Source organism: Astatotilapia calliptera, chromosome 6, assembly GCF_900246225.1.
Source record: "Astatotilapia calliptera chromosome 6, fAstCal1.2, whole genome shotgun sequence".
Lineage (NCBI taxonomy): Eukaryota > Metazoa > Chordata > Actinopteri > Cichliformes > Cichlidae > Astatotilapia > Astatotilapia calliptera.
In genome coordinates, this window is record NC_039307.1 from 627286 (window position 1) to 650152 (window position 22867).

Below are 22867 nucleotides of genomic sequence, written 5' to 3' on the forward strand. Positions count from 1 at the left end.
GTGGCATGGATGCAGTGAGCTGCTCGTTAAAAACACTACAACCCCCAGCATGCACTGCGGCTGTACGCTGAATCAGACCGTACCTGCTCAGAGGCGGGAAGCTCGCGGAGGTGTCCGCGAGGGAAACCGGAAGCTGTGACCTTCAAAAGAAAACGGAGGATTGTGGAAAAAAAAATCGGATTAAGCGTGCAGAGAGCTCAGAGGTGTTTGTTCATCACGGAGAAAAACGGGGAAGAGCAGGTCACTACTCACTGCGCCTGCGTGCAGAAAACTGCGGACCTTAATCCTCAGCACACCTGTGAGTGCTGGTTCACACTGACTTTAGAGTACAGCTGTGTTTTCCTACAAACATTTAGATGTCTGTGCAGGTAAAGGTTTTTTCAGAAATAAAAGACTAAAAAATAAAAGTCTTTATGTTGTGAATAAACATGTCAAATTCATAACTGGATGAAACTGAGATTTTTTTAAAAAGGTGCTGATGTGTGCACGCCTCCCTGTCGAGGGCTGCAGAATCTGAACCAGACATGAGCTGCAGTCACGTGATTGGACTCGCACCTGCAGATGCACATCGGCTGCATGCGCACGCTGCTGACCAAGTTTCAGGTGGTGACCTCCAGGTGACCTCAGACCAGACAAGGTTGTCCATAGTCTGGGAGCTGCTGGTTGGAGGACTGGTTGCTGTTGGGTCATTGCGTGTATTGAACCACATGAAGGCCGTCAGGAGAAACTAGCTTCCTTTTATTTTTGCTGAGCTGGAAAAACGCTTTCAGATTAGTCTGACTTCCTCTCAGCATCTGATGACGTCTGACTGTAAACGTCACAAAGACACATTACATATTTAAGCTATACTAAAGGTGAAGTGAATGAGGGCGTAAATAAATGAAAGGCTTTTAAAAGAGATGTAAGCCTCATCGTGAGATAAGAAGCTGAAGCATATGTGTGACGTCATGACCTCTCAGGCGTTATTTTTGTGTCTCTTAGTCACAAACGGAGAGAAGAGCTCGTGTTTGCGCCAATCCTGCGATGAATGAACGATAAATGCGATGCTATGTATCTGGTGCTTTTATTTTGAAGGTGACCGCGGGAAGCACGGGGTTTCACGGTTTCCGGCTTGATGCTTTCGGCGGTCCCGTTAGCGCTCCGTTCTCGGGTCGCGGTTTTTCACGGTTTTAGGGCTGCTGGTGACCGGTGCCCGAGCAGGAGCGCCGGTGTGGGCGGGTGTGGACGGTCGCGGGTAGATGTGCGCAGTAATCTGCGGATCGGCGCAGACGGCGGAGGATTTGCTGTGATTTAAATCTGCGCCTGACGGACGGAGGCCGGGAGGAGCCGCTAACGGTGACCCGGTCCGGTCTGTCTGCTGCGGGTCGGAATTAAAACGCCCACAAACAGCTCGAAGTTACATTTCCGGGAGTGTCTCTGAGGTCGGACATGGAAGCTGGAAACGTCAGGGTTTAGACCGCCGCCTTTTATTTAGTTAAAACACATAAACTCACTGTTAAATTTTCATCAGCTGAATTTGGTCTTTATGATTTTGAAATTCTGTGATTTTGTCTCAGGTCGTCTGAATTTAGCAAACATTGATTTTATCTCAGCAGCACTCAGTTTATTCACAGTCGTTCCGGTTTCCATCATCATAAAATCCACCTGAGCAAGTCTTCAGGTGAGCAGGTGTGTTCAGGTGTCGGTCAGAGGTTTCTGGCCCCGGCGCTGACTCCACTCGGGATTTTTACTGTGAAAAGCGCAGAAGAAGACCCTTACAACCTTCCTGCTGACACATTAGTGAGCGGTGCCAAAGCTGCCTCTGGAATCATGGGAAGTGTAGGCAAAGAGACTACAGGGATGGACGGCAGTTCCTGGCAACATTAGCGGCTCCAGCAGATACATTTCTCTGAGACGGTTTTTCTGTGGATGTTTGAGTTTGTGGGTTTGAGCAGACATGTCAGATAAAACAGCGCCGCGCTGCCAGCTGAGGCTGGAGTGGATCCACGGGTACCGGGGCCACCAGTGCCGAAACAACCTGTACTACACAGCTGGGAAAGATGTGGTGTACTTCGTGGCCGGGGTGGGCGTGGTCTTCAACACCAGAGAGCACACACAGAAGTTCTACCTGGGACACAACGATGACATTATCAGGTGAGGAGGAACCCTGTGACGGTGCTGGTGAACTCTGACGCCATGCAGGCGGGTTTTAGGATTTAAAGGTCGGTCCATCAGCCGCTGGATTCAACGTCCAGAGAATGTTCAGTTAGAACCTCGGATTCAGAAGACCGGTGTGGTTCTCACTCAGGTTGCAGAACAGCTCTTTACTTCTTGAGCAGTTTGTCCAGCTGATTTGACCGCATTCTGCAGGGTGTCCTATAAGGGGCGCTTCAGGAGTGCGGGGTATCGGGCCTGTTGGGTTCACCTCACGATTCTGGTCTCATTTCTGTCAGAGATGACAGAATTTGTAAGCGGATACAGATGATGAAGGACTTTGGCTTCGATGGTTTCTGGACCTCGTTTCGGTTCTCCCTCACTTGACCTCCTGCTCACAGAGGTCCTGGTCATCGGCTGGAGGAGGAGTTTAGGTTTCCCAGAGTATGTTAACAGTGAGGGCAGGGTGGAGCAGGAGGTCGACAGATGAATTGAAAGTGAAGCGATCTGTTTACTGCTAGATCTACGTACTTCTGCTCACCTGTGACCACAAGCTCCCTCTGAAGGTGTCTAGGCGCAGGCTCAGAGATGCTGTGAGGGTTCGGTGTTTCAGGTAGAGCTCAGAGTAGAGAGGAGTCTGACCTGGACCCTCCTGGGGAGGTGTGTCACCTGGAGGCCCCGTGGCAGATCCCCGGCATCTCGGCTGGTTTGGGAACATCTTGGTGTACCTCTGGAGGAGCTGGAAAGGGTTTCTGAAGCTAGTCTGAGGATGGAAATTGGACGTAAATACTTAGAATGGCATTCTCTCGAACATCCAGCAGGGGGCGACTCCTCTGGCCCAATTTATATATAGAAAAGGAGCTGATATGTGAGCTCCGTGAACACCTGAGAGACGGTTTCTGGTCTCAGGTTTTAGGCGTGACTGACGCAAACTGAAACTTGTTTTGTGAATTTTGCTCATTCTTGGTGATATAACGGAGGATTATGTGGGTCTGCTCGTGGGCTGACAGATGTTTGATGGTCTGTGCAGTCGGGTTCAGGATTGAAATAAAGATTAGAGTTAATTTACAAAAGAGAATCTGCCACAGTCCACGGCAAAGCTGCAGGTAGTGCCATCGTGTGAGTGTGGAAACTTGAATATCTCCAGAGTCCAGGAGAAAACTGTTGTGTCAGCTGTTGTGTTTACGTGCCCTGCAGCACTTTGTCAGTGTTCACTGGATCTGGAGCGACACGTCAAACCCGTGTGCTTAAATTCGTCCTGACTTCCTCCTGCTCAGCATTTTGTTTCAGCTTTAACACAGTTCAGAACTTCCTTTGGAATCTGTCTGTTTTTAGGTTTCCTTCAGTGTTTGTGATGCTCTGCAGACAGGGGGCGCTCACGCCCAGTTCAGCTGTTTTAATGGGACTCTCTGATTGGAGGACCTTTAAAAACAGAAAGCCACTGCATGTCTGTAACCATCACAAAAACCAGCATTAAGTGCTTACTTCCACCAGCCCTGAGGCGTGTTGGTGAACACACGTGTGTGCTGCTGCGTGTCCGCCCCCCTTCACAGATGGCCGGGTGGCCGCTGAACGATTAAAAGCTTCATCAGCAGCTGCCAGGTCAGCCCTAGTGATGAGGTCACAGTGTGGAGACAGGAAGTCGAGCTCAGCCGTCGGTCGCTGTGATCGGTGTCAGAACTGCTGACTTCTTCTTCTTCCTTTCTCAGTCTGGCCATGCATCCTGATAAGATCCAGGTGGCGACAGGTCAGGTGGGGAAGGACCCGTACATCTGTATCTGGGACACGTACGCCATGCAGACGGTGTCCATCCTGCGGGACGTGCACACCCACGGAGTGGCCTGTCTCGCCTTCGATGCTGATGGACAGGTAACGATGTTACCGACACTCTAACCACCCGTCTCAGATTAAAGTTTTAACAATTTAAAAAATAAAATCTTTGATTTTGAATTGAAACTTTATCAGCAGCAGCAGTTTTACAGCAGCTTTGTATGAGTCGCGCTTCAGAATAATCCTCCTGTGTCTGACACCCGCTGCTTTAGCTCCTCCTGCTGTAAGATAACTTTCCTGTCATTGGCTGCACCTCATCAACAGACACAAGCAAGTGGGCGGGGCTTTTGGCGCCTCTCTGTGACATCACACTGACCCAGTGTTGAGAGACTACTGCGAACACTGAGCTCGTCAGTAGGAGCTCTACGTTTAGTGTGAATGCGCGCGGCCAGAGCAGGAGATGTGACAGGAAGTGAGGCGAAGGCGAGTGGGTCACCTTTACGTTTCATCGTAAAGGTATCGTCCAATCACGTTCCCTCTTTGTTTCTGTTGCCATAGCGACTGGCCTCAGTTGGCCTGGATGCCAAGAACACGGTGTGCGTCTGGGACTGGAGAAGAGGACGTGTCCTCGCCACGGCCACCGGACACTCGGACAGAGTACGTGCCGGCGCACACGCGTTTACCTGCAGGCGTACCTGAGGAGTAACGCCGCTCTCGCTTTTCCCACAGATCTTCGACGTGTGCTGGGATCCGTTCCAGGCCGGCCGGCTGGTCAGCTGCGGAGTCAAGCACATCAAGGTGGGGCAGCACCTGGGTGGTCACATGACGGAGGGGTTCACAGGCAGCTGTGGGTGCTGGGATCAGCCGCACATCATCCCGCCTGCAGCGGACGATGTGCGGCTGAAAAGTACAGGAGACGTTTAAACCCGGTGATGATTTCGACCTCACACCTCTGTCACGTACAGAGCTGTGCAAAACTCTTGAGCTGCTCCTCACTCTGTGCAGCATCAGGTAATGTTCAGATGTTGACTCACAGGTGGGTGAGAGAAGGAAGACAGGACAAAGACATGCTGTGGAAGAGAGACAGATTAATAACAGGTATGATTCAGTGCAGAGAGGTCTGTAACACATAGTGAGTGAAGAAGAAACACCCAGTGCATCATGGGAATAACAGCAGCCTGCACCTGTTGCAGCGTCACTAAGGGAGGATTCAGGGTCACAGCTTGTTTGAGTTGTAAAAACTGATTCTTATTTTCCTGCGACAGATAAAGAAGTGTGGGGGCTCAAGACTTTTGCACGGTCCTGTATGGGGTTGAAATGGTCCTTCTACTGCTCGCCGTCGATAACCTACTCAGCACGCCAGCATGGCTGGCACCACTTCCTGTGCTAATCTGCGCCCTCTCTGTTTCCTGTGTGCGTAGTTTTGGACTCTGTGTGGCAACGCTCTGACTCCGAAGCGAGGGATTTTTGGGAAAACGGGCGACCTGCAGACCATCCTGTGCGTCTCTGCGGCCAAAGACGAGCTCACGTACTCCGGCGCTCTGAACGGGGACGTTTACGTGTGGCGAGGACTCACGCTGATGAGGACCGTACAGGCTGCACACGGGGTACACACACACACACACACAGCTTTACCTGTAAAACAGGTGGAGCTCGAGAGCAGCATCCACCCTGATGGAAACGCTTTCTCCTCCAGGTAACGCGACGATCAAACATGGCCGACCTAACCCGAGCAGGTGATTAACCCACAGCTGCACCTGTGCTGGGAAGGGGCTGATGGGAAATGTGTTGTTCTTCTGCAGGCGGGGATCTTCAGCATGCACGCCTGTGAGGAAGGATTCGCCACCGGAGGGCGAGACGGCTGCATCAGACTGTGGGATGTGGACTTCAAACCCATCACAAAGATCGACCTGAGGGAGGCGGAGCAGGGCTACAAAGGTCTGATCTGGTCCCCTCTGTCACACCGGGGTCACTCAGGGGTCACACCGGGGTCCACCTGCTCAGGGTCGCCTCTGCTTTGGTTTTGTATTTGATCAACCACAGCGGCAAAAAAGTCGTCAGTGCTTCACAGAAAGTGAATCTACAGCAGGCTGAGTCTTACCTGCTGCTCACCTGGCTCTGGCAGAGACGCCGGATTCCCAAATCACATGTGATCACATTTATTATTAATAATAATAATAATAGTACATGTTATTTAAAAGCGCCTTTAAAACACCCAAGCACACAGGTACAGCAAATAAAACAGGCATAAAAACGTGAACTGTACACAATAATAAGCGTAGCAGATAAAAAGATCATGGATGATTTATATGGAGTAGGCGGTCTTAAATAGGTGGGGTGATGTCGAGGGGGAATTCCAGGGTCGAGACGAGAGGAAGGAACAGAAAGAGATGTATGCCTTACATGTATGGAGGAGTATTTAAAATGAATGGCAGATTTGACCGGGAGCAGTGAAGCTGCTTCAGGACAGGCGTGCTGTGATGTCCTCGTGACAACACGGGCAGCAGAGCTCTCGACACGTTGAAGCGTACTGATGGATTTTTGTGTTACAGTAGTCGATCTGAGACGCAGCAATGTGTTTGTTAAATGTGAGTTCTGTGATTGGTGGCCCCCGTCCCAGAGTTTCCTGTTTCCTGTCTCAGGTCTGTCGATCCGTAGCGTGTGCTGGAAGGCCGACCGCATCCTGGCCGGGACTCAGGACAGTGAAATCTTCGAGGTGATGGTCCGAGACCGGGACAAACCAGTTCTACTGATGCAGGGTCACAGCGAGGGCGAGCTGTGGGCGCTGGACGTGCACCCCAAACAGCCCGTCGCCGTCACCGGGAGTGACGACCGCTCCGTGAGGTCGGTCCAACTGCACCGCAGACCGCTCACGCCCTCCCGCTCACCTGGTGTCCTCCTAACCTGTTGCTCACCTGTGTCTCAGGCTCTGGAGCCTTCCTGACCACACTCTGCTGGCTCGCTGCAACATGGAGGAGTCCGTTCGAAGCGTTTCTTTCAACAATGACGGTTCTCAGCTCGCTCTGGGCATGAAGGATGGCTCGTTTACGGTGCTGCGTGTCAGGTGACCTCTCTTACCTGTCGATAAGATTATGTACAGGTGTGTTATCGCCTCAAATTAAACAGGAGCTTAAAGCCGATCTGTGACCAGCGAGCTCAGGGAAGCTGACGTCTGCGTTAACAAATGCTGACGTGGAAAACTGTTGGCGGCCTCGCGCTTCCTAAATCTCTGCGGTAACGGTCACAGGTAATGGACCCCACTGATCACCAGAGGTGGGACCAAGTCATTGTTTTGCAAGTCTCAAGTAAGTCTCAAGTCTCAAGTCAAGTCTCAAGTAATGTCAGGCAAGTCCGAGTCAAGTCACAAGTCTGAAATTTTGAATTTCAAGTCCTTTCGAGTCTTTAAAAAAAAAAAAGAAAAAATAATGTTGCAGTTATGCTAAATGTAAATATTAGACCATGTAATTTTAAAATCCGTGTTTTTCTCAACACATGACAAAATAGTGAACTTAGAAAATATACACAAATTGTGAAATTGCACCTCTTTAAAATGCAGCTCAATTAAACCTAGCTCCAAGAATAATTTTCACCGACAGTTCTGAGATAAGCTGCATGTTATTCTTGGATGCGGTTGTAGGACCGGCTTTAAAATCGCATGACAAAAATATCATACACATTAAAAAAAACTGCATCACCAACGTAGCCTGGACAACATTTGCTAGTTAGATGAAGTCAGCTATCTCATCGTAGCATATTTATATGCATATTTATAATCATACGGTTCTTGGAGTGAGTGCATACACTCATGAAGTTTAGTAACTTCAGGTCACTGCAACAAGCCCAGGTACAGTTTACCGACGGATGGGTGCAGGACCTTGAAATGCACCGTGTAGAACGAAAGACCATCGTACGTATCATAAGTTTACCAGTCTCACAAATCGTCATCATAAATACACATTCGTTAACCGTTTATTAATAGGACCTTTGAGCTCAACGGTAATTAATTAGTAGTGGAAATAATTTCTGGTAGCATCACAGAAATGTAGCAGTGACAATAATACTGTATGCTGTAATCGTACTGGGCAATTAGTGATACAAAAACCCTGTTTTATCCTGTGAATAAAAGTATATGTTTTTGTCAATGTACCATAATAACAGAAGCGAAACGCAATATTGTGTCAGGACAATTCACTATTTATGCACAATAAACAAAGGAGCGACAATTTCTGTTCAGCGCCAGACTTGCTTGTAACCTATATCACCAATTATGTTAAGAAAATGACGCATTAACTACAACAGCAGACTGACCTTCGTGTAAATGCTTGGAGCAGACTAACCTGTGAGCTGGAGTGTTCTGGGACGTTATATTTGGTCTTTGAATGGCTGCAATCCAGGCCATCCGTCGCGTCTTTGTTACTTCGGAAACATGGCTTGAACAATTTCTCTTCAACGACGTAATCTGATAACAACCGATCTCTTTACCCGTCGGCTTCCCGTGGCTGTCATGCGACCGGCTATTGCAGTTAATAATACAACAGCTTCTTGACATTTTTGTGTTTCTTTTTATCGCTGTGGCGACCGTGGCTCAGGGGGTTGGGAAGCGTATCTGTAACCGGAAGGTCGCCGGTTCGATCCCCGGGCTCTCTGTTCTGGTCGTTGTGTCCTTGGGCAAGACACTTTACCCTACTTGCCTACTGGTGTTGGCCAGAGGGGCCGATGGCGTGATATGGCAGCCTCGCTTCTGTCAGTCTGCCCCAGGGCAGCTGTGGCTACAACTGTAGCTGCCTCCACCAGTGTGTGAATGTGAGAGTGAATGAATAGTGGCATTGTAAAGCGCTTTGGGTGCCTTGAAAAGCGCTATATAAATCCTATCCATTATTATTATTATTATTATTGTGTGACTGATTTCAATTGAAAGCCTGCGTGCGCTAGTACCGCTTGCCACGAGTTCCCAGAATCCTTTGCGGTTTGTTAAGATTCATTATTGAGGAAGGGTACAAGAGGTGATCGAAGAATAACCACACCGATCCGGCCGGGTGAAGTCAAACGATGATTTTAATGAATACACGCGTGGGAAGACACTCTGTACGCAGACAGCCAGTAGTCTTCAACTTAATCAAAGCATGAACAGATATTTTATAGCATCAGGGTTTGTTTACTGACGCCCCTTCATACGTCACATACATTTTATACATAGATCAGATCAACATCATCCTGACTTTTCACCTAGAAAATCATCTTCTATTTTCATGGCGTGGTACTTTCCGTTCTTATCTTAAAATGAATTGTTCCTCTTTCTTGCTGAGACAACAAGGACGGTTCCTCTAAATAAATTTAACTCTATGTGTGTGTGTCACGACCTCACATGCTCTTTCTCAATTCACCGGTTGCACTTCTGACCTTTTACCAGACCAGAAGCTCACTGAGACTATGTGTATGTCTTCTACTAAATAAATGTTTTAATCAAGAACCTCTACTAAAACCTTAATATAAAATGATCTGATCTTAAGGCCTTCTTAAAGCTATCTGTTACATTGTTAAAGCCTCGTCTTAGCCTGCGGCTCAAAATAACTTCCTGGTTTCACTTCTGCATACAACTTCCTGTCAGCCTGCAACTCAGTCTTTCTGAAAGAGACACTGTTTAAACCTTGGAATGCAATATCCATGCTGCAGATTATATTATTAATGCAATGACAATTATTTAACAATAGCAGTAAAATAATTTCCCTCCTCGACACTCCCCCTTTTGACCTCTGGAACACCAGAGGTCACAATACATTGTGTCCTCACGCAGACCCTTCTCTGGTGGTCTCGAACCTCGAGATCTCCAGGATCCTCGCCCCTCCTGTGGTCGCCGAGATCGGTCTGCAAAGGAAACAAAACACCTTTTCTTGCATCTCCCTAACTTATCCTATCTGGGACTCTTTAATCAAAAGCATGATCCTAATTATGCTCTTAACTTATTGACTTGTATTTATGTATACTCTTCAACGTTACTCATCACTTTAAACTCTTTGAGCGCTGGTTTCACATCCGGTTGCTCGCTCTATTTTCCCTTATCTGATCATCAACATCCTGTGCACAAGTTGTCGCTGCTGCAAGTTAATCTACTCCAAAAGAAAACAACCACTTTAATCAATTAAGTTCAAGCATATAAGCAATTACTCCTGTATACATTTCATCATAACTAAATGCTGCCTTGAAACAACTCCTATGTGTTAACACTAACTTCATTTTAAAACCTCACATTTCCTATGTTATCACCTGTTTCGGTATAGCCTTTTTATTTCATTTTGCTCCTTTTAATGTAACAATACCTTCTAATTCTAATGTATCAGACTTAACCAAAACATATGCTTTCCTTCCTCTTTGGTCCTTCTTTAAGTTCAGTTAAAAGCTAAATGAATTTAAGGCCTTTTGCCTGGAATCAATACTGTCATGTGTGTTTCTTAACTCTGTGTCTGTAAGCGTGTGCAATCCTTCATGAACTCATATTATCCTCACAGTAGATTGGCTAATCATAGCGCTAGCCAAAGGCTCGTGACCCTCCAGAGACAAATTTGAGCCACAACTCCTTTAAAAGCACAAAATGCAATATGTATAAAAATCATTTCTATTTATAAGCTCCCCCTTTTATCCTAAAAATACCTCCTATGTAATATCTGTATGTGTAAGCCTACATTATAACCACTTCTTCTAAAGATCAAAAAATCAAACCTGTTCTACCCCTTCAACCCTCACTAATTTTCCCTCTAAGATTTATTCACAGCTTTGAAAAACTGGCATTGTATCTTCTAAACAGGATTCATGGTCCTGGGCCATGTTGGCCCAGCATTCTTGGTTCCTTGTATTTTCGCTCCTTATTTAGGCCAGGTTTTCTGAGGTGTCCTGTTGTGGTGTTCCCTAAGTGTTTTTTCCCTTTGTGACTCTTACCCCCTTGTGCCCCTCTGTCTATTTATGAGCTCTCGTCTCTCTTTGTGTTTATTCCATGTTTCCCCCAGCCTGTTATGTCTGTGTTCTCCCCGTGCTCTGGGTGTATTTAAGTTGTGTCTTCTGATATTGTAGTTCCTGGTTCGTCTATATTGTTTCCCCTCGGTCTCCCTGCGTCTCTTGTGTATTTCCCCGGACCTCCCTGCATCCTCGTTTCTGGTTTGTGTTATTAGCTTACCCAGTTTTCCGGTTTCTTGTTTTTCCACCAGTGCTGTTTTGTGCCCACCGTTGTAAATAAATATTCACCTGCACCAGAGCTGCCGCCTTTTGGGTCCTTTTCTACAACTCCACACGGCTTGCCTCGCAAACCGTGACAAGTTCACTTTTAATCCTTTAACCTTAACTTAAAAATACCAGTTTCAGTTTTACCATATCCAAATGATCAAAAACCCAAAAGGTCCTAAAATGATCCTAAATTATTAAACAATTAAATTATTAAACCCTAAACCCCCCTTTATCTTGATACATTTCATGTGTCAAGATACTATACAAAACTTAAAACTGCTCAGTTTTCCCCACTCATGATCCAATCTATGTCATAAAAATAAACTTAAAACAGAACAGTTATCAGTCATGTGTTTCTACAATTAATGGTAACTGAGTTACATCAAAAAATATTTCCCCTTTAGCATTTGGCATTCTCCCAACAATATACTATAATCTCATAATCTAACCCCAGTCAACAAAGCAAAACAGAAATTTTTCTGGTAAAAGCAAATTGTTTGTCCACATTAATTCATCCTCACTCACATACAGTCTCACATTCACTCACATGCAGTCACACCATGTATTTGCTAATGGTGGAGCTTCCCGCGTCAGATTCTCCACCCTCAGCAAAATGAGCTCCGTCATTTTTATTTTCCATAGGAAAATATTTCTTCATGCTTTTGGACTGGATTGACTCGCATAAAATCCTTTTTACAGGGACTTACGACCTTGATCAGTCCCCACAGGTAGCTCTCCTCAGCCAATTGTAATCTGGAAAGCCCCCTTATATTTGCTCCTCCCGAGAATTTTCAGCGCCGTTATTCACTGTTGCAGGCCTGCTTAAAACAGAAATGAAAAATAGAGCTGATTGTTAGCTCATAAAAACAAAACAAAATCACCTGACAGGTTTTCTTTAAGTGCACTGTTACAAAATAATGGGCCCAATTTTTTTAGACATGTCCATGTTTCCTAAAACTCCCTCTATTAAAAACAAAACAACAACAACAACCTACCTGACAGAATCAACCCATCACCACAACAACCTTAAACACACAAATCTTGCCACCACATAATTTCACCTCCTCAATACACCAAAAGTCTCATTAAAACCACACAATTTGCAAACAAAAATCACCCCCTTATACTCTTAAATTCAGCATAAGACCCCTTACGACATCATATAATCACTAAACTATAAATTCCCTACCCCAATCTGCACTTCTCGTCTCTGCTATGCTTCCTCTTCCTGAAAGTCACAGTCACACACACACTCCAGCTAATTTGCATACTGAGTCATCTCTCAAGAAGCTGTAACAACAGAAACATATGTTTAAACATTCCCAACTCATTAAATCATTTTATTTCTTCCAACAGTGATCACTAGTGTTGATCACTCAGTACGAGAGCACTCCTAAGTCACTCTTTTTTAAAACTACTTTAATCCCTTTTTCGTTTTCATAACTCCCTTTGTCATATGGCTTATTCTATTCCTCAATTACAAACTCAAATGTATTTTATTAAACATTCACACCCTTGTATCATTCATACAAAATAGCAAGCTGTTCTTCATTGCCTATGTTTGTGTTCTTAGCCAGGTTTAATCAGTGTCTATGCATTAAACTCCATGAGCTTGTCTTGTCTTTATAAGTTTAATGCATTTTCTGTTTGTGTGTGTGAATTTGCATATGGTGCTTTTACAGTGTGTCAGACTCCTTCATAATTTTGCCTTTAAACAGTCAATTTTCTCCTCCCCAAATTTACTAACCCAAATTCTGATTTCCTACCTTAAATAGCAGCATTCCTTGTCCTCAGCCAGAAGGTAGGGCTCCACTTGCCACTTTCCACCTCCACCCTAGCCCAGCGGCCTTACCCGTCAGGTCCTGTCTTCTTACTGAAGCCGAGTATTCGTGACTGTGCCTGCCTTAGGTTGTCCCAGGGTTTCGAGGTGGGATCTTACCCGTCATGGGCTATCCAGCCTTCCATACTCGCCTGATACGGGGCCCAAGTGGGCAGGGGAGGGAACACACTGGCTCTGGGAATTAAAGGAATGTAAGCTGCTTCCTTCATTGCATCTTATGTTAAACTATCTCTATAATAAGCTATCTCAATTCTGACTCCTTCCTAGAATAATTTCACATATGGCACTTTGTGTATGTGTGTTTTCTATTCATTAATGTAATTGTCAGTTATTTGCTCTCCCGGTCAGGGAACCACATTATTTTCTCTCTTCATTTTACCTTCTTTTGTTTGTTTGTGACATTCTACTTTAGCTCTACTAAACCTTGATGTAAAAACAATACTCCCTTATTTCACGCACACACTCTGCCTTTTGCCTACGCACACACTTCTCTCTCAGACTTCCTCTGTTCACACATCACCTTGCACTCACTCTACTATCAACTTTCATAGTGTTATTATTATTTAGTATTTTGTACACCTCACACAGAATCATTCAAATCGAGTACTCACAGCATTCACATCACAACCTTCAACTTTCACTTTCGATCCTGCAAGACGCAGAGATGGACATCTCCTTCACCTAACATAAAACTAAATTACCATATCAACATACAATTACTGAAATTCAAACTCAAATACACCGTTTGTTTTAATAAAGTCAAAGAGTAAACCGGTGTACCAAGTGTATGTACTTATGTGTTTTAAACTGAAAGAAAAAGAAACTCAAACTCTTATAACATCACTCATGCCTCTCTCAAGTTAAAAACACTTCCGAACTTTAAGACATCCTACTTTACATCACCAAAGAAATACCTCTCACACCTTTATTCATCATTCAAAACCTTCTAGTCACCGCATTCACACTTAAACTGTGACTAGAGTTAAGGAATATAACTCAACACACTTTCCTAAGAGTATTTTAGACATGCTTGTCATAATCAAAAAGAGCAAGTAAAAAACAAACAAACAAAAAATTGAAACCTCCATTAATTCTCACCGCACACACAAGAAATTGAAAAAATAAAACCCACCAGCAACTAATGCTGGAGAACAGTTACTACTGAAAGTCATGTGTTAGTCTTAAGTATATACAGTGCACTCAATATATTTATATATCTACATCCAAACTCAGTCAATTACTATACATCCACTACGGCAACTCAAAACTTTATTTATAGTCCTCTAATAAACATGAATGGCATTTTAAACACACACTCAACAATGTTTGCAGCAGTATTTGTAAACCCAACTGTGGCTTAAACAGTTCACTGCTTACTCATTTGCATTTTCACTCACACACACCGTCTAAAAATAGCAGCAGCATTGCCTCAGACTCCTTTCACACAGAGATCTATTATTTTATATTCACAAAGACGTCTTATATTTACAACTGCACAGATTTTATGCCTTTTAACACCTACCGAATTTCGAAAAATTTAAGTTAACGGTCTAACCGATAAAAGTCCAACTTTTTGTAATCAATTAACCAGTATCTGTCCAACAGTTTCTGGCCTCATCTCTAAAGTCCCTAACTCAATTTAAAAGTGTCCAACACCCAAGGTCCAACCTTTGCTGCCCAAAAAAGCGCAGATTACCGTTCCAAACGGTAAAGTGGTCCAACCACTAGCTATTTTGGAGGTTCCCAAGTTCTCCCCGGTTGCCGACCGTACTAACCCTATTCGCCGATAGGTCAGGGCCAAGCGTCCTCGGCCAGGAGGGAGCATTACCTCCGAGAACTGCGCTTCCTACCAGTCCAACTGGCGTTCTTGAGTAATTTATAATACTTTGGAACAACAGTAAAACACCCAACAAAGTGTAAGACTGAAGCAGGTCCAACCTTATAACCAAAAAATAACCAAATTCCCTAACCTACTAAAATCATTTCCAGCAGTCCAACTGCTTCCCGCGGTCCAACCGCATTAAATCCTTTCCAGCAGTCCAACTGCTTTAAATCCTCAGTACTGTCATGACATTCTCATCAAAATCAAAACAGACATCCACCAGTAACTTCAGTGAGTAGACTTAAATTTTATCATGTCCAATTTGGCACACTTTGGAAATAATTCAACAGGTAGTGCCTTACCTTTTGGATAAGCCGGCTTATGCCCACTCACTTAGACCACTGGAATTCACGTCTGCCCGTCAGACCACCCAAGACCCCGGATTTCTCCGTCCAAACCTCCAACTCTCCCTCCTCAATAACCGGACGAAGCCCCCAAATGTTAAGATTCATTATTGAGGAAGGGTACAAGAGGTGATCGAAGAATAACCACACCGATCCGGCCGGGTGAAGTCAAACGATGATTTTAATGAATACACGCGTGGGAAGACACTCTGTACGCAGACAGCCAGTAGTCTTCAACTTAATCAAAGCATGAACAGATATTTTATAGCATCAGGGTTTGTTTACTGACGCCCCTTCATACGTCACATACATTTTATACATAGATCAGATCAACATCATCCTGACTTTTCACCTAGAAAATCATCTTCTATTTTCATGGCGTGGTACTTTCCGTTCTTATCTTAAAATGAATTGTTCCTCTTTCTTGCTGAGACAACAAGGACGGTTCCTCTAAATAAATTTAACTCTATGTGTGTGTGTCACGACCTCACATGCTCTTTCTCAATTCACCGGTTGCACTTCTGACCTTTTACCAGACCAGAAGCTCACTGAGACTATGTGTATGTCTTCTACTAAATAAATGTTTTAATCAAGAACCTCTACTAAAACCTTAATATAAAATGATCTGATCTTAAGGCCTTCTTAAAGCTATCTGTTACATTGTTAAAGCCTCGTCTTAGCCTGCGGCTCAAAATAACTTCCTGGTTTCACTTCTGCATACAACTTCCTGTCAGCCTGCAACTCAGTCTTTCTGAAAGAGACACTGTTTAAACCTTGGAATGCAATATCCATGCTGCAGATTATATTATTAATGCAATGACAATTATTTAACAATAGCAGTAAAATAATTTCCCTCCTCGACAGGTTCTACCCGTGAATGACGTCACATTTTCAATCTCTATATAATATGCATGTTAAATTTTATATTTGGGGTAAAATATCAAGTCTTTTCAAGTAAACCGGTTCAAGTCCAATTCAAGTCCCAAGTCATTGGTGTAAAAGTCCAAGTCAAGTCACAAGTCTGAGAACATTTTTTCAAGTCAAGTCTAAAGTCATAAAATTAATGACTCGAGTCCAAGTCATGTGACTCGAGTCCAAGTCATGTGACTCGAGTCCAAGTCATGTGACTCGAGTCCACACCTCTGCTGATCACGATCGGGTGCTCTTTGTGATAAAGACCACTTCCTGCTATGTGACAGCGGTCTTTAAGCAGGTTAAACATAATTGGCGTGTGTTGCTGTGGTTCTTAGAAATGGGCGGGGTTAAAAGGCTAAGATGATGGTTTACCATCCGTGCTCCGGTTAGTGAGGCCTGCTAATGCGTGTGTTTGTGCAGGGACATGACAGAGGTTGTGCACATCAAGGACAGGAAGGAAGTGATCCACGAGCTGAAGTTTTCTCCGGATGGTTCTTTCCTGGCGGTCGGGTCCAATGACGGGATGGTGGACGTGTATGCCGTCGCACAGCGCTACAAGAAGGTAGGCGAGTGCAGCCGCTCCGCCTCCTTCATCACCCACCTGGACTGGTCGGTCGACAGCCGCTTCCTGCAGACCAATGACGGTGCCGGGGAGCGGCTCTTCTACAGGATGCCAGGTACACAGGAACACCTGAGACTTGGTTTTGTCCTCCCGGTTTCCACACAGCTGTGGTCTTCAGGGGACAAAAATGTCCCCACTTCATTTTAGCGTGTTTTAAATTAGTATAAATTGTCAATCAGTTCAGCGTTACAGTTTGACTGAAGACATTAACACAAAATTTACCCAACATTTGACATTTTAGGGCCACCAGACCTTGTTTACATAAAGTACACTTTGTTTTTGAGCGAAAATAAAACGTGACAATAAAATATTTCATCCATCCATCCATCCATTCGCTTCCGCTTATCCTTTTTCAGGGTCGCGGGGGGCGCTGGAGCCTATCCCAGCTGTCATAGGGCGAGAGGCAGGGTACACCCTGGACAGGTCGCCAGTCTGTCGCAGGGCCAACACACAGGGACAGACAACCATTCACACTCACATTCACTCCTAGTGGCAATTTGGATTATCCAATTAATCTATCCCCACAAGCTGCATGTCTTTGGACGGTGGGAGGAAGCCGGAGTACCCGGAGAGAACCCACGCAAACACGGGGAGAACATGCAAACTCCACACAGAAAGACCCCGGCCTGATGTTGGAATTTAACTCAAGACCTTCTTGCTATGCGGCAACAGTGCTAACCACCGTGCCACCGTGCCTAAAATATTTAAGGGTTTAGATAATTTGAACTATTTCAGTGGTTCCCAAACTTTTTTTGCTGGCCCCCCTTTGTTTTACAAGAAAAATCCATCAAACATTTAGTGAACAATTAAGCAAATACAAGTAACCTGCAATAAATCACAGGTAGTAAGAAAATAAACGACTAACTCTTTTATGCTGCGTCCGCACCTACACGGGTACTTTTGAACACGCAGCTGTTTCGTCCACGTAAACGGCGTTTCGAATCACCGAAAACAGAGATTTTAAAACTTCTTTTTTGTGTTTCCGTGTGGACGAGGAATACAGAGTTGGTCACACAACATCAAAGGTATGTGCCTTTATTCACGTCACGCTGTGGCCACGTTATTGTTTACATGAGATGAACTGCAGAATGATAGAGACGAAATACTGTTAATCTGACTGTCTGCAGGTTTTACACGCAGTTACTGTCCCTCCATTAGAAAGGCAGAGGCGTCACGGTGTCATTATTTTACTGTAGTTGTTTTTCCTGTGTAATAATGTTCAACATTGCATCAATACATGTTTCAAAAAATGCCTCTCTGTGCAAAATGTGTTCAAAAACATAAACAGCTGTGGGATCCTGTTAGTCTGTGATTTGAACCGGGGAACAAATCGTGGCAGGATCAGCCTGATGTTATTTGTATCCTGCTGTAACTTTACTGTATAAAGAGCAAACATCTCCAACATGTCAGGAGCAGTTAGTCATCATACGAAGTGTTTAAAAAATCAAGTGTTTATTAAAATCAAGAATGTGGATTCTCACTGAACCTGAAAAGAGAGTATTAGCCAAAGGACTCAATCTTGCCATTTCTCCACAACAGTTGCCCATAGTGGACCTCATCACAGCCACAGAATCTGCCATACGGACTAATAAATGATCACAGACAGAAGCAGAGCAAATCAGGATGAAAGTCTCAGCCACCCTCTCCAGTGCCAAAGTCCCTCCATCCAACCTCACAATACAGGAAAAGAAGGCCGTCGCTTCCCTGAGCAAAGACCACAACATCACTGTTTTACCAGCTGATAAGGGAAGATGCACCGTGGTCCTAAACACTACAGATTACCATACAAAGATCACTACTCTCCTCAGTGACAACAATACCTACGAAGCCCTAAAGCGAGACCCCACAAGCAGCTACAAAAAGAAAGTTATAGCTTGCCTTCAAGACTTTGAAAAGGACAAAATTATTGACCGCCTCCCGTATCACCGCCTTTACCCAGGGGATGCCATACCCTGCATTTACGGACTTCCTAAGCTCCACAAGGAAGCTGTCCCACTCAGACCCATAGTCAGGAGCATAAACTCAGCCACTTATAACATCTCGAAACACCTTGCTACCATCCTTGCGCCTCTCGTGGGGAACACCCTACACCACATCAAGAACTCCACCGACTTCACCGACAAGGTCCAGAAACTTACCCTGGATCCAGATGAAACCATGGTGTCCTTTGATGTAATAATAATAATAATGGATTGGATTTATATAGCGCTTTTCAAGGCACCCAAAGCGTCTGGTTTTATGGGTTGTCGTTAGCAACAACGACGGTAAAACCATTGCATGTCCGCTTGTTTATTTTCCACATAAACCTTTCACAATAAAGCTCAAGATCCTGTTGAGACTTTTTTAAAATAAACAGAATCACGTGAAAAAGTATTATTGACGGATGAGAAGCAAAAAAAGAGCCGTTAGGTGCTAAAAAATAAAGCTTAGACTCAAACGTTAGAACAGGCTTTTCCCCGCAGCACGCCGTGTAATAAATACTCACAAAGAAAACGGCGCCGTTACAACTTATGTCTAAAAATGTATAGTTTCATGCATCGGTTAAAAACTCGACTCCAGCTACACGACGCCCAGCTGGAAACACTTCACCTACCCGAGATTCACAGAATTTACAGAAAATATCAATTTTTTTGTGATTTATATCGTTATCGGACGATAGATGTTTTATATCGGGATATGAGATTTTGGTCATATCGCACAGCCCTACAAGAAGTGGAATCCTTCACTGCGCACATTAACGCTGTGGATAAAAAAAGTTCACCAGGAAGACACAAAGGACGACTGTTTGCCTTTCCTGGACTGCGCTGTGCACATTGAAGAGAACGGCAAGTTTACCGGAAGCCCACACACACGGACCAGTACCTCCTCTTTGACTCCCATCACCCTCTGGAACACAAACTTGGAGTAATTAGGACCCTACACCACCGGGCAGAACATGTTCCCTCTAAGCCTGAAGGGAAAAAGAAGGAACACACACATGTAAAGGAAGCACTCAAAACCTGCGGCTATCCTAAATTCAAGGTTCAAGGTTCTTTATTTGTCACATGCATAGTTATACAAGTATAACACACAGTGAAATGTAGCCTGACACGCTCCTCGACATGTGCAAAAATTGGGGGGGGGGGATATATATAGTATATACATTGGGTGAATGTGCAGTAGTAGCAGCAAGCAGGTGAATTCTGTACATTAATATGAATAGACATCTGACTATTTTACAGAATAGACGATATAAACATATTTAAAATTAAAGGAATTGAAATGTACATTGTGTCTTGGTTTAGTGTCTGGAAGAGTCCTGTCTCAGTCAGTTATAGATGATGTGAGAGGGCGGGTGTGTGTGTTTAGGGCACGGATGGCTTGGGGATAGAAGCTCCTCTTGAGTCTCTCTGTCCTTGCCCAGAAGATGAGGAACCTTCTACCAGATTGCAGAAGTTGGAACAGTTTGTTGCCAGGATGGGACGGGTCCTTCAGTATCTGCTCTAGTCCGGCATCTCCTGGTGTAGGTGTCCTGAAGCGGGGGGAGAGCAATCCTGCAGCAGCGTTCTGCTGTACGGATCACTCTCTGGAGAGCTTTTTGGTCCTTCACACAGCTGTTCCCAAACCACGATGTCATGTTCTGTGTGAGGATGCTCTCCACAGCGCCTGTATAGAAAATCCTGAGGATCTTTGGAGAGACCCTGAACTTCCTCAGTTGTCGTAGGTGATACAGGCGCTGCCTAGCCTTTTTGGTCTGGACCTGAATGTGGGCAGCCCATGTCAGGTCTGAGGAGATGTGGACACCAAGATACTTGAAGGACTGCACCCTCTCCACTGGAGCTCCATTGATGATGATGGGCTTGTAGTCTCTGTGCTGACTCCTTCTGAAGTCCACCACCAGCTCCTTGGTCTTGCTGACGTTTAGCTGGAGGTGGTTGTCCTGGCACCACGATGCCAGATTCTTCACTTCATCCATGTAGGCCGCCTCATCGTTGTTGGAGATGGCACCCAACACCACTGTGTCGTCAGCAAACTTCACAATGGTGTTGGAGCCATGGGTGGCCACACAGTCTGAAGTGTAGAGGGAGTAGAGCAGTGGCGAGAGGACACATCCCTGAGGTGCTCCTGTGTTGGTGGTGATGCTGTTGGAGAAGCACCTGCCCACCCTCACCACCTGAGTTCTGCCAGTGAGGAAGTCCAACACCCATGCACACAGACAGCTGTTAAGTCCCAGATCCCTCAGCTTTGTGAACAGTCTGCAGGGCACTATTGTGTTAAACGCTGAACTGTAATCAACAAACAGCATTCGCACATAGTTACCCTGTTTCTTGTCCACGTGGCTGAGAGTGGTGTGTAGGACGTGGGCGATGGCATCCTCTGTGGATCTGTTGGATCTGTAGGCGAACTGCAGCGGATCTGTGGTGTCTGGGATGGAGGAGGAGATGATGTTCTTCAGCAGCCTCTCAAACACCTTCATTACTACCGAGGTCAGTGCAACTGGCCGGTAATCGTTCAGGGATGAGGGTTTGCTGTTCTTGGGCACAGGGATGATGGTGGATCTTTTGAAGCATGTGGGGACCACAGACTTTGCCAGGGACTCGTTGAAGATGTAAGTGAACACACCTGCTAGCTGGTCAGCACAGCAGCGCAGCAGACGGCCGGTGATGCCGTCTGGCCCCGCCGCTTTCCTTGTGTTCACTCTCCTCAGTGCCGCTCGGACATCATGCTCCGCGATGCTGGTCACCGGTCTCTCGGGTGGGCGTTCTTAAAGTCAGCAAAGAGGCACAGAAAAGAAGCTCAGACACCAGCGAGGGAGGATAAGAAGGACAGACGCAACAACATTGTCATCCCCTATGTAGCCGGTGTATCAGAGAAACTCAGGAGTTTTCTCCAAGCATGACATCCAGGTGCATTTCAGACCCAGCAACACGCTCAGACAGAAACTGGTTCACCCGAAAGACAAAACGCCAAAACACAAACTTAACAATGTGGTGTATGCTGTACAGTGCAGCGAGGAATGCACAGACCTCTACATCGGAGAGACCAAACAGCCACTTCACAAGCGCATGGCACAACACAGAAGAGCCACCTCCACAGGACAAGACTCAGCTGTCCATCTGCATCTAAAGGTCAAAGGTCACTCTTTGAGGATGCCAATGTTCACATTTTGGACAGAGAGGACAGATGGTTTGAAAGAGGAGTGAAAGAAGCATCTATGTCCACTGTGAGCGACCATCTTTGAACAGAGGCGGGGTTTACGACACCAACTCTCTACCATCTATAATCCAGTTTTGAGATCCTTCCCAGACGCCTTAACGCCCACTCACATCCTGGGCCATCTGACCTCAGGAAATCACATGATAAGGTGGGGCCAGGTTTCACAATGAACACACCCGAAACTCTGGCTGATTGGGACCCACACCCAGTTTCACACCTTGGCTCAGGCGATTAGAGGATCATCAGGGGTCCTTTTGTCCCTCTGTGGGGGGTCACTCCCACTAGGTTTATATCTGGGACTCTCCACCATTTGACCTTAGAACTGAAGAAGCTTCTCGGATGAGAGGTGAAACGTCTTCAAGCAACTTAAAGAAGTCCAGACGCTTTTCTTTGTAAGCTCCTTTGACTACGATGACCTGGATGACTGAGAACCTCACAGACAATGTGGGATACTGTTTGTCCGTGATTTGAAGAGCCCAGCGCTGCTGGGCCCTCGGGATGCAGGGAAACTAACTCTGCAGGGGAGACCTACCTCTGCACTTGTGCAGGTGAAGCCAAAGGGAAGATTTGCTTCACCATATTTTCTAGTCTTTGGCTTGGAAGGAAGTTGGTTTGGAAACATATTTGGCGATGCTTCATCTCCTGCTTTGCGTTTGTGTGGGAACCCCGTCGAAACACCTGTCCATGATGCTAGCAGTGTCCAAGGGTTATTTTTTTGGGGGGGGGTTTCTTACCGCGCCCCCTGAACTTTGGGAAGATCTGGACTATTTGGGCGACCGTGGCTCAGGGGGTTGGGAATCGCATCTCTAACCGGAAGGTCGCCGGTTCGATCCCCGGGCTCTCTGTCCTGGTCGTTGTGTCCTTGGGCAAGACACTTTACCCTACCACCTACTGGTGTTGGCCAGAGGGGCCGATGGCGCAATATGGCAGCCTCGCTTCTGTCAGTCTGT

General features: G+C 45.6%; 1 protein-coding gene across 2 annotated transcripts in view; it reads left to right on the plus strand.

The window, feature by feature from the left end:
* Positions 1–961: 961 nt before the first annotated feature.
* The window catches only part of LOC113023487 (echinoderm microtubule-associated protein-like 6), a 49478-nt gene continuing 27572 nt past the window's right edge, over positions 962–22867 (plus strand). For both annotated transcript variants that reach the window (XM_026169518.1, XM_026169519.1), the window contains exons 1-9: positions 962–2133; positions 3843–4002; positions 4462–4560; positions 4633–4701; positions 5325–5510; positions 5706–5841; positions 6546–6747; positions 6830–6967; positions 16520–16776. In XM_026169518.1, the coding sequence (XP_026025303.1) occupies positions 1937–2133; positions 3843–4002; positions 4462–4560; positions 4633–4701; positions 5325–5510; positions 5706–5841; positions 6546–6747; positions 6830–6967; positions 16520–16776 (1444 nt within the window). In that variant the 5' untranslated portion in view covers positions 962–1936. The remainder of the gene's footprint in view (positions 2134–3842; positions 4003–4461; positions 4561–4632; positions 4702–5324; positions 5511–5705; positions 5842–6545; positions 6748–6829; positions 6968–16519; positions 16777–22867) is intronic.